The sequence below is a fragment of the Sceloporus occidentalis genome, unplaced genomic scaffold, assembly GCF_023333645.1.
Source record: "Sceloporus occidentalis isolate IW3139 unplaced genomic scaffold, rSceOcc1.0.p SCAF_6, whole genome shotgun sequence".
In the NCBI taxonomy this organism is placed as follows: domain Eukaryota; kingdom Metazoa; phylum Chordata; class Lepidosauria; order Squamata; family Phrynosomatidae; genus Sceloporus; species Sceloporus occidentalis.
This window is the reverse complement of record NW_028316986.1, coordinates 60077892-60090231: the sequence shown is the minus strand read 5'-3', so window position 1 is coordinate 60090231 and position 12340 is coordinate 60077892. Positions and strand designations below refer to the sequence as shown.

Below are 12340 nucleotides of genomic sequence, written 5' to 3'. Positions count from 1 at the left end.
AGCTATTTCCATACTTGAATGAATACTTCCAAGCAGGAAAAGTGAGGAGTTGAAGTAGATAATGGTGACAAGAGAGAATATTCTAGATCTCAGTGATGAATTAGAAACAAATAAATCATGAGGTTCAGTGGGTATCCACCTGAGAATTCTTAAAGTTCCTTAAAACAAATTTGCTGATCTTATGACTAAAATATGTAAATATACCTAAAAGCAATCTCTGCTCCGGAAGACTAGAAGGTGGCCAATATAATAGCAATTTTTAAAAAGGTATACATTGGAGATCCAGGAAACTATACTTCAGTTAGCTTTATTCTATTCAAGGGAAAGTGTGTAGCTGATAGAGTGTATGGTGGAAAAAGAGACAAATTCTATGCTGGGCAAAATTAGAAAGGCAGGAGGCCAATATCATAATGTTCTTATACAAATCCATGGCACCAGCACATCTGTAACACTGCATTTAGCACCTGGTCACAGTACCTAAACACTGAAATCATACAGCTCTAAAAAGGACAACCAAAGTTACCTGCTGCCATACAAGGAAAAGTTACAGAGTTCTGACACATGGGAGAGGTGTGTACATAGTGAAGAAAAAGGAGATCGTGAGCAGCTCTTCTCCCTCTTTCATAATACTAGAACCCAGGATCATCCACCAAAGTTCAGTGGTAGAACATTCAGACCCAATAAAAGGAAGTACATCTTCATATAGTGTATAGTTGAAGTTTGGAACCCACAGCCAAGAGTTATAAGCTTCATTCATTCATTCATTCATTCATTCATTCATTCATTCATTTATATTCCTCCTTTTCCATGGGGCTCAAAGCATTTTGTAAGAATTTTTTTAAAAAAATGTTTTAAATCTACAAGATACAACAGTTAAAACACAGTTAAATAATCAGAAAAAAATACTACCAGATTAAAAAAAAATAGTATTAACACACACACATACACATATGCTGCCTTGAGTCCCTATTTTGGGAGAAAGGTGGGATAAATGAAAGTAATAATGATAATGATAATGATAATGATAATGATAATAATAATAATAATAATAATAATGCACATTAGCACAACATTTAGAACTGGATGCAACTCTGGGTAGATTTAAATGTGCAGTGAGTAGAACGGAGTGACTGGTCAGGATGGCTATATAGCATTTCCAGTATCAGACGTTGCAGGCTTCTGTATATCAATTGTCACAAAGTGAAAGATGGAACATGCAACTGCACTTATCTGCTGTTAGCAAGCTCCCCAGCAATTGGTTGCCCTCTGTGTGAGCAACATGTTGAATAGATAGGCCTTTTATTTGACCCAACATGACTCTTTATTGCATTTAAGTCCTTTCCTGCAAAGGAACATTTGGGGGGGGGGGGGGTGGCTGTCTAGCCTCAGTTCTTCATTTGAAAAGAGAATAATATTGTTAAAATGAATCAATATTAACTTTAAAAAACATTTTATTTACCATGATGTTTCTAATACCCAGTGCAAGATAGCAAACAATAATTTACAAATGATAAATATAAACTTCATTTGAAATGCTAACAGTTTGCTTTCTCTCCATTCATAGTATACATCAAGCTCTTCTGGAGGAGAAAGCTCTTGTGAAGAAGGGAGAATGCGGAGGCCGACCCAGCTAAGACCTTTCCATTCTCGGAATGCCGTTGATCCAGACTTCCCCATTCTTCACCTGTCCAGTGATCCAGATTATTCTTCTAGCAGTGAACAGTCATGTGATACTGTCATTTATGTTGGCCCTAATGGCACCGCTCTATCAGACAAAGAGCTGACAGATAATGAAGGTCCCCCTGATTTTGTCCCTATCGTTCCTGCCCTTCAGAAGACCAGAAATGAAAGCAAGCTGGAGGAATTGAGCGAAACAGCCCCCAGTAGCTCTGAAAGAGACTGCCTGAAGTGCAATACATTTGCGGAGCTCCAGGAGAGGTTAGACTGCATTGATGGCAGTGAGGAGATAGACCATTTTCCTTTTGAGGAGTTGCCTGTTCAGTTTAGCTCAGACCAAGCAACCAAATGCCCTTTGTCAAGCCAAGTGCCAGAGTTCAAGAATGCATTAGAGACAGAGAGGGAAGAAGGCTTCCAAGAGCCTGATAAAGACCTCAAGGAAAACCTAAACACAATGTCCAACAGAGTTCAGGGAGGCCACTCGCCTGTTCACACTGGGATGGTTAATGAAGTTTCTACTCCTCCTTCTCCCAGGAGTGTAACAGGCAGCCCTAGTAGCCAGATGAACTCTTCCCAGCAGTCTCAGTGCACAGACCTGCAAAGCAGCCGTGAAAGTCTTAACTCCTGTGGCTTTGTAGAAACCAAACCTCGGTCCATGGGTTCCCCACGGCTTGGCATTGCAAGCCTTTCCAAGACATCTGAATATAAGCCACCCACATCTCCTTCTCAGAGGTGCAAAGTTTACACCCAGAAGGGGGTATTGCCCAATCCTGCACCTCCACCATCATCACTTAGCAAAGATTCAGGGATGGTGTCTAGTGAGTCACTGATGCAGCCAGATATTCGCACTCCTCCCATTGGAATGAGCCCTCAGCTCATGAAAAAGTCACTATCTTCCAGCAGTGGGGACTATGGAGAGACAATGGATAGTGTAGAGCAGCAACAACAGTCTCTTTCGCCAGAGACAAAAAAGGAGATTTTGAGTACCACAATGGTCACAGTACAGCAGCCATTAGAACTGAATGGAGAGGATGAGCTGGTATTCACCCTGGTTGAAGAACTGACCATTAGTGGAGTTCTTGAGAATGGACGTCCAACAAGTATCATCAGCTTTAACAGTGATTGTTCTGTGCAGGCCTTGGCCTCTGGGTCTCGACCAGTTAGCATTATCAGCAGTATTAGTGAAGACCTTGAATGCTATGCCAGCACAGCTCCTGTCTCAGAGGTCAGCATTACCCAGTTTCTCCCTCTTCCACAAATGGGGCTAGGTAACAAAGCTGAAGAGGCTGAAAGTAGACGCTCATCTATCAGCTCCTGGCTGAGTGAAATGAGCACTGGTAGTGATGGCGAACAATCGTGCCATAGCTTCATAGCACAAGCATGCTACGGTCATGGGGAAGCAATGGCAGAGGCTCCTATTCCTGAGCTTTTAAAAGCTGGACAGAATAATAGTGCAATTTGTACAGATGAGAAGCAGAAGCCAGTGACTGAAGAAATATTTCTACTGCCAGAAGTGGTTGACAAAAGTATTAACAAAATGTCACCCATCAAAGGTTGTAAAATCTCAGCCCTAGGAAAGACGACGGTCACAATATCAAACACTGCAAGTCTAAGCAGCTGTGAAGGCTTCATTCCAATGAAGACCAACATTACCGTGTATCCATGTATTGCTGTTAATCCCTTTAAGGCACAAGAGAATCATGAAGCTGTCTCAGCAGTATCGTCACCAACAAAAACACCACCTCTCCAAGAGGTGAACGAATCCAACATAAGGAAAGAGATAAAATTTGATGATCCTTGGCTAAAGAGGGAAGACAGTGTGAAAAAAGAAAGTGGTGGCCCCAAATCTGAAACTGTACCTGATCAAAACAGGAAGCAGAGCTCAGCAGACAGGTTTAGTAGCAGTAGTGGTGAGACTTCTAGCTCTCCAGGAACTGAAAACCTGAAGAGGGTTGTAGATGGATGTGAAATGGGACTGCCCAGTTCCACTACCCATAGCCCAGTTCATTCTACTGACATTAAAAATGGCAGCCTCACAAGAGGGCTCCAGAAGACCAGCAAGCAGGAGGAACTGGATGCAGTATCTTATCATTATGCTGAGGAGAACAATGTCATTAGCTCTTCTGTTTCAGGCCATACTTTGAAAGCTAGCCTGGAAAGAAAAGTCGCTTCCCCCAAGCACTGCGTTCTCACACGTCCAAAAGGAACCCCACCATTGCCTCCTGTAAGAAAATCTAGCCTTGATCAGAAAAATCGGGCCAGCCCTCAGCACAGCGCTTGCAGTAGTGGCACCAGCAGCCCTTCAAACCAACCAGCATCTTGTCTAGTTAGTTTTTCTGATGAGCTGACTGGGAAACAGAAGGGTTCAGGTATAGAGAATGGCAACAGTAGCAGTAAATTATTTAGTGCCAAACTTGAACAGCTGGCTAGCAGAACCAATTCCCTGGGAAGACCCAGTGGGAGCCATTATGAGTGCCTGTCACTGGAAAGGGCAGAGAGTCTGTCCTCTGTCAGCTCCAAGATGGGTCCTGGGAAGGACACCACAATGCCAAGAGCTGGGAGGAGTCTGAACCGTAGTCTGATGTCCTCACCAACAAATTCAGGCATTTCTCAGTCTGCAGGTGCTTCACCAAAAGCCAGTCAGTCTAAGATCTCTGCAGTGAGCAAACTTCTTTTGGCAAGTCCAAAGGCTCGAAGTCTGGCAGCCTCAACCACCAAAACACTTAGCTTTTCTACGAAGTCCCTTCCTCAATCAGTAGGACAGAGTTCAAGTTTGCCTCCAAATGGAAAGAACATGTCTTGGTCCACTCAGTCTCTAAGTAGGAATCGGAACTCTGGCCTTTCTTCAAAGATGCCCCTCAGAGCTGTTAATGGTAGGATTTCAGAACTGCTGCAGGGAAGCACAGGGACCAGAGGACTGCAGTTGCGCAGGAATTCAGACACTGATGAGCGTGGTGTGATTCATGGAGATGAGAAGCCACTTGTTCACCTGCTGCCTTCTCCTTACAGCAAGATAACTCCACCAAGGAAACCTCACCGCTGTAGCAGCGGCCATGGAAGTGACAACAGCAGTGTTCTGAGTGGGGAACTGCCACCTGCCATGGGAAAAACAGCCTTGTTCTATCACAGTGGAGGAAGCAGTGGGTATGAAAGCATGATGAGAGATAGCGAAGCAACAGGAAGTGCTTCCTCAGCACAAGACTCCATGAGCGAGAACAGCAGCTCTGTCAGCGGGAGATGCCGAAGTCTCAAAAATCCAAAGAAGCGTTCAAATACAGGTATGTCTTTGGATATGTGCACTGGCAGAGGGGGGGGGCACAGCCTGTCTGGAGGACACTGAGAGTTGTAAATCCAAATACTTAAGTCTTTACCATTGAAAATTGTGCATGCAAAGATGCTTACACGATGAGGTTCAGTTGCACAAAAGAAGAGTGAGTCCAGAAAACAAATTGTGGAAATATGGAGCCTGACTTGGACAAATTGTGGGACCATGGAGCCTGAATTGGACACCAGAATAATATGTGACACTTTGGGAAGTTTTTATTACTTGCATGACAAGAGGTTAATTTCTAAACCTTAGATTTCCATGCTTTTTGTGCATGACTGATTTTTTTCTCTTAAATCAAACTATTTTTTAAACTGTAGTTGTTTGTTTTCTGTATAGGCATTTTTTACAGCCTGTTCTTCATATTTTTGGATTTTGCATCACCTGTTTAGATAGAAATTATTGTTTATTGTTTTTGTTTTTCTTCTGTTGTTTTTTTTTACAAAAGCAAAGACTTATATAGAATCAGAGCGTGATAATATTTCACAAAACGGAATTCTCCAAAAACACATTACTGTTCATAACTACATGATTAACCAGTATTAGTTTGAAAGTATCCGTTTGGCTGTTTCTGAGCAACCCACTGCCCATTGTCCTTTTTAGAACTGAGATGTCATGTTCTGATTGTTGGGAGTTTTTTCCACCACAAAAGGCTGGTACTATAGAGAATGTAATTCCTAATTACTTTCCTGCTTGGTTTATTTACTTTTCACTTGTATACTCCCACCTTCTTAGGCAGTATGCATTGGTATAAGTGGCCTCCAAATCTGTACTGGGTTTCAACCTAAACTGGAGATATCCATGGTTCTGAATCCTAAATATCCAATAATTTAAGTGCTTTTAAAGTTAGCACTACAACCCAGATTAGATTCACATCCATCAAACATGGAAGTCACAATTTATAGGAATTATTCATGTTACTCATATATGGGATAGGCTACATTGAGAATAACGGTTAACTGTATGCCAGGGATCCTTGGACTCACCAGTTCGGGGGCGCTTTTACATTGCAAGATTATAACACTATGGCCCGTTACAAATGGGCCAGAAAGTACGCGCAGAACGCGTACTAGGGTTAGAAAAGGGCAGTGCTTCCGCACCCCCCTAACCCTAGTGCACGCTCTGCGCGCACAAAATGGCAGCGGACGTTCCACACAGCCGCTGCCATGATGACGTCATGACCGCGCTGCCTCTATACGGGGCGACATGGACGTGACGTCCTCGCTCCACGCCAGGGCGCTTAGTGCGCCCTTAGCGCGGAGCAGGAAGGAGCTCCTTTTCGGAGCTCCTTTTCGGAGCTCCTTCCTGGTTTGGTCCACTGGGCGCAGCCTTCACATGGCTGCACCCAGCGGACCAAAGGAGAAAGGGGCCAAGCGGCCCCTTTCTCCTCCTCCCCGCCTCTGCAGGGTGTCCTTGGGGCCTGAAGCCCCAAGGACACCCCTTTCCAGGCTGCAGGGAAGGGGCCTTTTGCCGCTTCCCTGCAGCCTGAAAAGTGGTGGATCGGGGCCTCAGTGGCTGCCGCTCTGGAAACTGAGGCCCCGATACCCTGGGGAAAGGGGCGGGTGCAGCCCACCCCAAACGGGCAATCTGTAACCCGCCTTCGATTCCACTCCATCTATCCATCCAACTACCTTTATTTATATCCTGCATTTCTGCCAGGCTGGGACTCAAAGCCACTTACAAAAAGACAGAATACAGTAAAACACATATAATTAAAAATGTAGAAAATTAAAGTTAAAACCATATTAAATAACAAGGGAATTAAAACCAATTAAAACATGACTTTAAAACAGATTAAAAAAACAATTATTGTGTTGTTGTTGTTGTTTTGTTTCTCCAAGTCATTTCAGACATATGGCAATCCTAAAGCAACCCTTTCATGGAGTTTTCTTGGCAAGATTTATTAAGAGGGGGCTTGCCTTTTCTTTTCTCTAAGGCTGAGAGAGTGTGACTTGCCCAAGGTCACCCAGTGGGTTTCCATAGCTAAGTAGTGATTCAAACTGTGGCCTCCAGAATCTTAGTCCAGCACTGAAACCACTATATCACTCTGAGGAAGTAGACAGAGGGGCAAAAGAGACTGGCCCAAAGGAATGGCTCCACTCTGCCCCTTTCAGCACCAGATCTGGGCCACAGAAATTGCATGCTGCGGCCCCAATCCGGTGCTTTGCCAGCTCTAAAAAAAAGGGCAAAATGCTGCTCCTTTTAGAGCTAGCAAAAAGATGCCCTTGCTGCCATGGTGGAAGCTTTTCAGGGTTTCTTTGGCACAGCACATTTAAACATGATGTGCTCACCATCTGGGCAGGCAGGCAGCATGATGCCACCAGCATCAGAGCAGAGTCAGGGCATGCGGTATTCAGTCACCATGCCCTCCCTCCACCCCGATGTTGGCATTTATCGCTGTTCTGTTCAGCCCCAAAGTCTACCAAAGCTTATTCTACTTTTTTCACTCAGTTAGGAGATTACCGCACTGTGTTTTGAGAACGTTCTCAGAACATGATGAGAACGGAACACATTTAAGAATACTGCATGTATGTGTTCCAATCGGGTTCTGAGAATGTTCTAAATGTGTTCTACATGTGTTCCAGGAGGGTACGGATTGAATGTGTTCCCAGAGAGCTGTAACGTGATGAGAACGTTCCAACAGAGGTCTGTGCGGTATTCTTATCCGTTCTCAAATCCGTTCTCTGATTCCTCCGTCTCCTGATTGGCTGAAAGAATGACAGGCAGGGAGGCAGGCAGGCCAGCGACTGCAGTGAGGGAAGGGGTGTGTGTGTGAGAGAGAGAGGGGGGGGAAGAAGGAGGGAGGGAAGGAAGGAAAAAGGGAGAAAAGGTGGGACAAGGAAGAGAAGAGGAAAGCAGGGAAAGAGAGAGAAAGAGAGAGGGAAAGAGGAGACCAGAGCAGAGAGCAAGAGGGAGAGGGTCTGGCTGTTTCTGCGGGGGGCCTCTAGTGTCATGTCCAGTGGGGCTCCTGTGCTGTCACAATGCAGGAGGCAGGGATGCCCAGGACCTTCTCCTCCTTCCCTCCAGGAGGGAACCCACAAATAACTCCCAGAATTCCATAGCAGAGAGCCAGACAAGAGTTAAAGCGAGGAGGGAAGCTCACAACCTGAAGGCACACATTACATGCACACACAGGAGCAAAAGGGTGTCAAGCTGCCAAAAAGGGGAAATGGGATGGCAGCAGAGGACTCTTCTTTTCTAACCGGTTTAAAGAGCTGCAATGGCTGCCGGGGCTCTGCCCTTGGTCCAGTCCTCTCCCTTTCCCTCCACTTGAAGGGACCTCCGTGGAGCTCCCTTAAAGCCCAGGCTGCCAAGGAGGGGACTCTGCCCTTGGCCCATCAAGTTACATAGGTTTTATCCTATTTTCTTCAAACATATGCCAGCATATGAAGCCCCAACGTTTTATAGGGGCTTGCCTTCCTTCCCTCCCAAGAGAATCCTCGGACTTCCTTCGGAGGGAAGACAAGCTTGGGGGGGGGGGGGGGGCGCTTGCCTTCCTTCCCTCCCAAGGGAATCTTCGGAGGGAAGACTTCTGAGTGAGGCTGAGAAGCACTCTCCCGGCCAGAGTCGCTAGGCTTACTGAAATCCCCCACCTCCCTTCCCCATAGAAATCAATCCAAAAACTGAGTTTAAAAGGAGCAGAGGAGAGCCCTTTGGGTCTGCATCTGGGAGAGATTGGGGAAAGAGGGGAGAGAGAGAGATGGCAGGACATCCCCATAGCCAGGCAACCTCTGCCTCCCCAGATGAAGACCCATAGGGCTCTCTGCTCCTTTTAAACTCCGTTTTTGGATTGATTCCTATGGGGAAGGGAGGTGAGGGATTTCAGTAAGCCGAGGGACTCAGGAGAGGCGAGCTCCATGGCCCAAGCCTCCCTTTTTCCTCTTTCCTGGGAGCAGCGCCTCTCCCGAGCCGTCCAACCACTGAGTGGCGATGTCATCAGTACACAGCCCACAAAACGTAATACAGCAAACCATTCTGGGAACGGTTTCAAGAAAAAGGAAGTGCTGTGAGGTAAAATGCATTCCAATCACGTTCTGATCACGTTCCAGTTTACTCAATACGGTAATATCCGTTCCAGGAACGTTCTCATCACGTTACGTGCAGAACATTCTGAGAATGATATGTGGTAATCTCCTTAGTCTCAAAAGTGCTACAAGATTCCTTTGTACATTATGCCACACTGGCTCTCTGTAAAAACTGTACAGTCATTTTTTTCTTAAAATCAGTTTCCAAAAGCTAGCTAGAAAAGAGGGGTCTTAACCTGTTGCCAAAGAAAAAACAATGAAGGAATCATCCTAACTTTCCTAGGAAGTTGCTATGGATCCCATGGAGTCCTGGGATTTGCAGTTTAGGGAAGAGCATTTAGTGCCTCTGCAAACTATCAACCCCAGGAATCCATAGGATGCAGCCATGGCAGTTAAAATGGAATCATAGTGCTATAATTGGGTAGTATGGATGTGCTGTGTGATTGGGCCCCAGCTCATTTAAGCTGTTTGGTGTTACTGGAAGTCAACCATACTTGGAAGATCCTTCATGATAAAGTCCAACACTCTGATCATTGGAACACACTGTAGTTGGCTTTCATTACATAAATAAATAAATGGCTTTTACACTGAAGGTGGGTTAGTTTTCCTGGAAAGTGACTAAATCTGAAAAATCCTTGTGTTTTGTTTTGTGTGTATGGCATTATATGTGTTGTTGGGAGATAAAGCCTGGCACAATGTGGTTACATTTTTGATAGCCAGTATACTCTCTTTATCTTTCTCCTTTTATAATACAGAAATCTTACTCTCAAAACTCAGAAGGTTTACCTTTTTGGACTATACCTCCCAGAATCCATTTGTCAGCATGTGGGGATTCTAAGAGGTCTAGACCAAACATTGTAACCTTTCCAATCTGTGCTTCATCTGTAGTTTCAGAAAGGGGTTGATTAAGTAGCTGTCAGGGGTAGTTTAAGTCTACCAAATCCTGGCATAATGCAGGTGTTTGGTTGGCTTGACCTCTGGGTTCCCCCCAGCACTCAGACACTCTCTCCAGGAATTGCTTACCCTATTTCCCCACTGGAGCTTGAATCTATTGACCTTCAGCAGAAGGTGTAAAGCTCATTGTTACTGAATTGTGCAAGGAACGCTCTGCCTGCAAAGGGAAAGGTTAAGACTTAATTGTGACCTTGAATGCACTTATTTTTGTCCAGCCAGCATTTTGAATGAATTGTGTCTATTTCTAATTAAACCTCTAACACATCCTGTTTTAACATTCACCCTGCCACACACACTTCAGTGTTTTAGAACAAAACATAAAAATCTATGTAAATCCTCCCCCCACTAAACTTTTGCTTCTGAATTAATCAAGCCTTCCAGTGCTTTGGAGCATGTTTTCTTCTTGCATCCTCTCACCTCCCAGAGCAATAAAAACCATACTTTGGTATTTGGTGCAAGCACAATCTTTTACATGCCCACAGATTTATGAGATCATAAAAACAAGATTATGACTTCAGCATTGGCCCAGGATTAAGCTGGGATGCCAAGGTGAACTCACATTAGTATTAACATATGGATAAGGAGTGTTATACTTCTAGATCTTCTCCCCACCCCACACTTGTAAATCCCTTAATCCTTTTCAATGTACAAAACACTGCTATTATAAAGTAAAGAAAATAATTCAGAAACTCCTAACATCTCGACTTGGACATTATTTTAATCCGTTGTGTCATGACCATCAGACCCTTCCTGATTTCCTGTCACAGAATAGACATTGCTATAATGGATATGGTGCTGTAGCTATGCTCATTTCAGGTCAGGTGACCTTGTCCAGTTTATTTATGATTATTATTAACGGAAATGCTAGCTGTCAGGCGTGATCAACATGAATCAGCAGAGAGCCCCTTAAAGAGAGGCCACAAAGACTTTTAAGGAAATCACCAGCAGCCTTGTCAGGTTTCACAATTACTTTCAAAGTTCCCAGGCAATACAGAGACAGATTCCCCCTTTCCTCCATGCCTTTTCAGCTTTTCTTATATTCACTGTTGTATAGACTTATCTGAAGGTTGTCATCATCATCATCATCATTTTCATGATCCCACCATTTCCCCAGACTGCAATTCAAGGTGGCTTACAAAGGTTTTAAAAAGTACAGCTAAAAAGATTTATATCATACATTAGTTAAAATATAGCATAGGCTATTATTGGGGGGGAAACCTTTTTTAACTTTGTAGCTGTTTTTAATGTTTTTTTAGTGCCAGATTCAAAAAATACAATACAATGCCACGCCACACACAGTTCTTTTACAAATCTGATATTTTTATCAATTAAGTTGTTACTTTGCCTTGATTAAATGTGGATCCTGTTGTTCCAGTGCAATTTCTTTTCGTGCTTTTGAATGGATTTTTGTGTTTCATATCAGAGAATTACAGTGTTTTGAAAGTCTGTTAGAAAGCCTTAGCCCCTTTCTTACTCTTTGCAGGATAATTCTTTGCATGATCACTTCATTCAGTCAACATATCACAATATAGAAATATAAAAGCAATTTGTAAAAAAAACTGTGTATGATAGAGCAAAACTCATGTCATTTTTTATTTAGAACACTAGTTTCCTATAAAACCAGCTTACATTTTAAAAAAGTTTTAATGACCCTCAGTTTTGCAGGCCTGTGAGTAAACTATCGATAGACTTAAAAGCAATATAAAAGAATACCCATTAAAAAGAAAGACAAATGTAAACAATATAGCACTTTATTAAAGGCCACCCCCCTTGAGCAATAAGCCCTCAAAGGAAACAAATAAAGTCTTCATCTGTTTACAGAAGGCTAGGGAAAAGGATGCCAATCTGTCAGATTAGGAAAGGAGTTCTAGAGGTTGGGGGCAGCTACTGAGAAGCCCTTTCTTCTTCTCTTTTTCTCCTTTTTTAAAGTGAATTTTTACTGCTATAGTGCACCAGTCCATCAGTGAAATGGTACTTTTTCTGTATTAGCAAGCAAGCATTTGCATTTTATACTGCTTCATAGTGAACTCAGCACTGTCTAAGCAGTTTACAGTCTGTAAGCCAATTGCCCCCAACAAACTGGGAAATTATTTTACCAACCTATGAAACGATGGAAGGGCGATTCAACCTTGGAGCCCTGGGGTTGAACACGCAAGACTGTGGCTGCAGTACCAGCATTTAATTGCTGCACCACCAGGGCTCTATTATACTATAACTATAAGAAAAAATGTTTTTAAAAATCAGAGGAGAAAACCTGCCCTTCAAACCATTGGAGCGCCTCAGTAAACCGTGCCCCTGGTTGGGGTTGTTTTTTAACATTAGAAGAATCCTAATACAGACCCAAGAAATGGCTACAAGC

General features: G+C 43.7%; 1 protein-coding gene across 1 annotated transcript in view; it reads left to right on the top strand.

Moving 5' to 3' along the window:
- KIF26B (kinesin family member 26B) overlaps positions 1–12340 on the top strand; it is a 321102-nt gene that overhangs the window by 292977 nt on the left and 15785 nt on the right. The window contains exon 11 of the mRNA XM_089529798.1: positions 1565–4955. Coding sequence (XP_089385924.1) covers positions 1565–4955 — 3391 coding nt within the window. The remainder of the gene's footprint in view (positions 1–1564; positions 4956–12340) is intronic.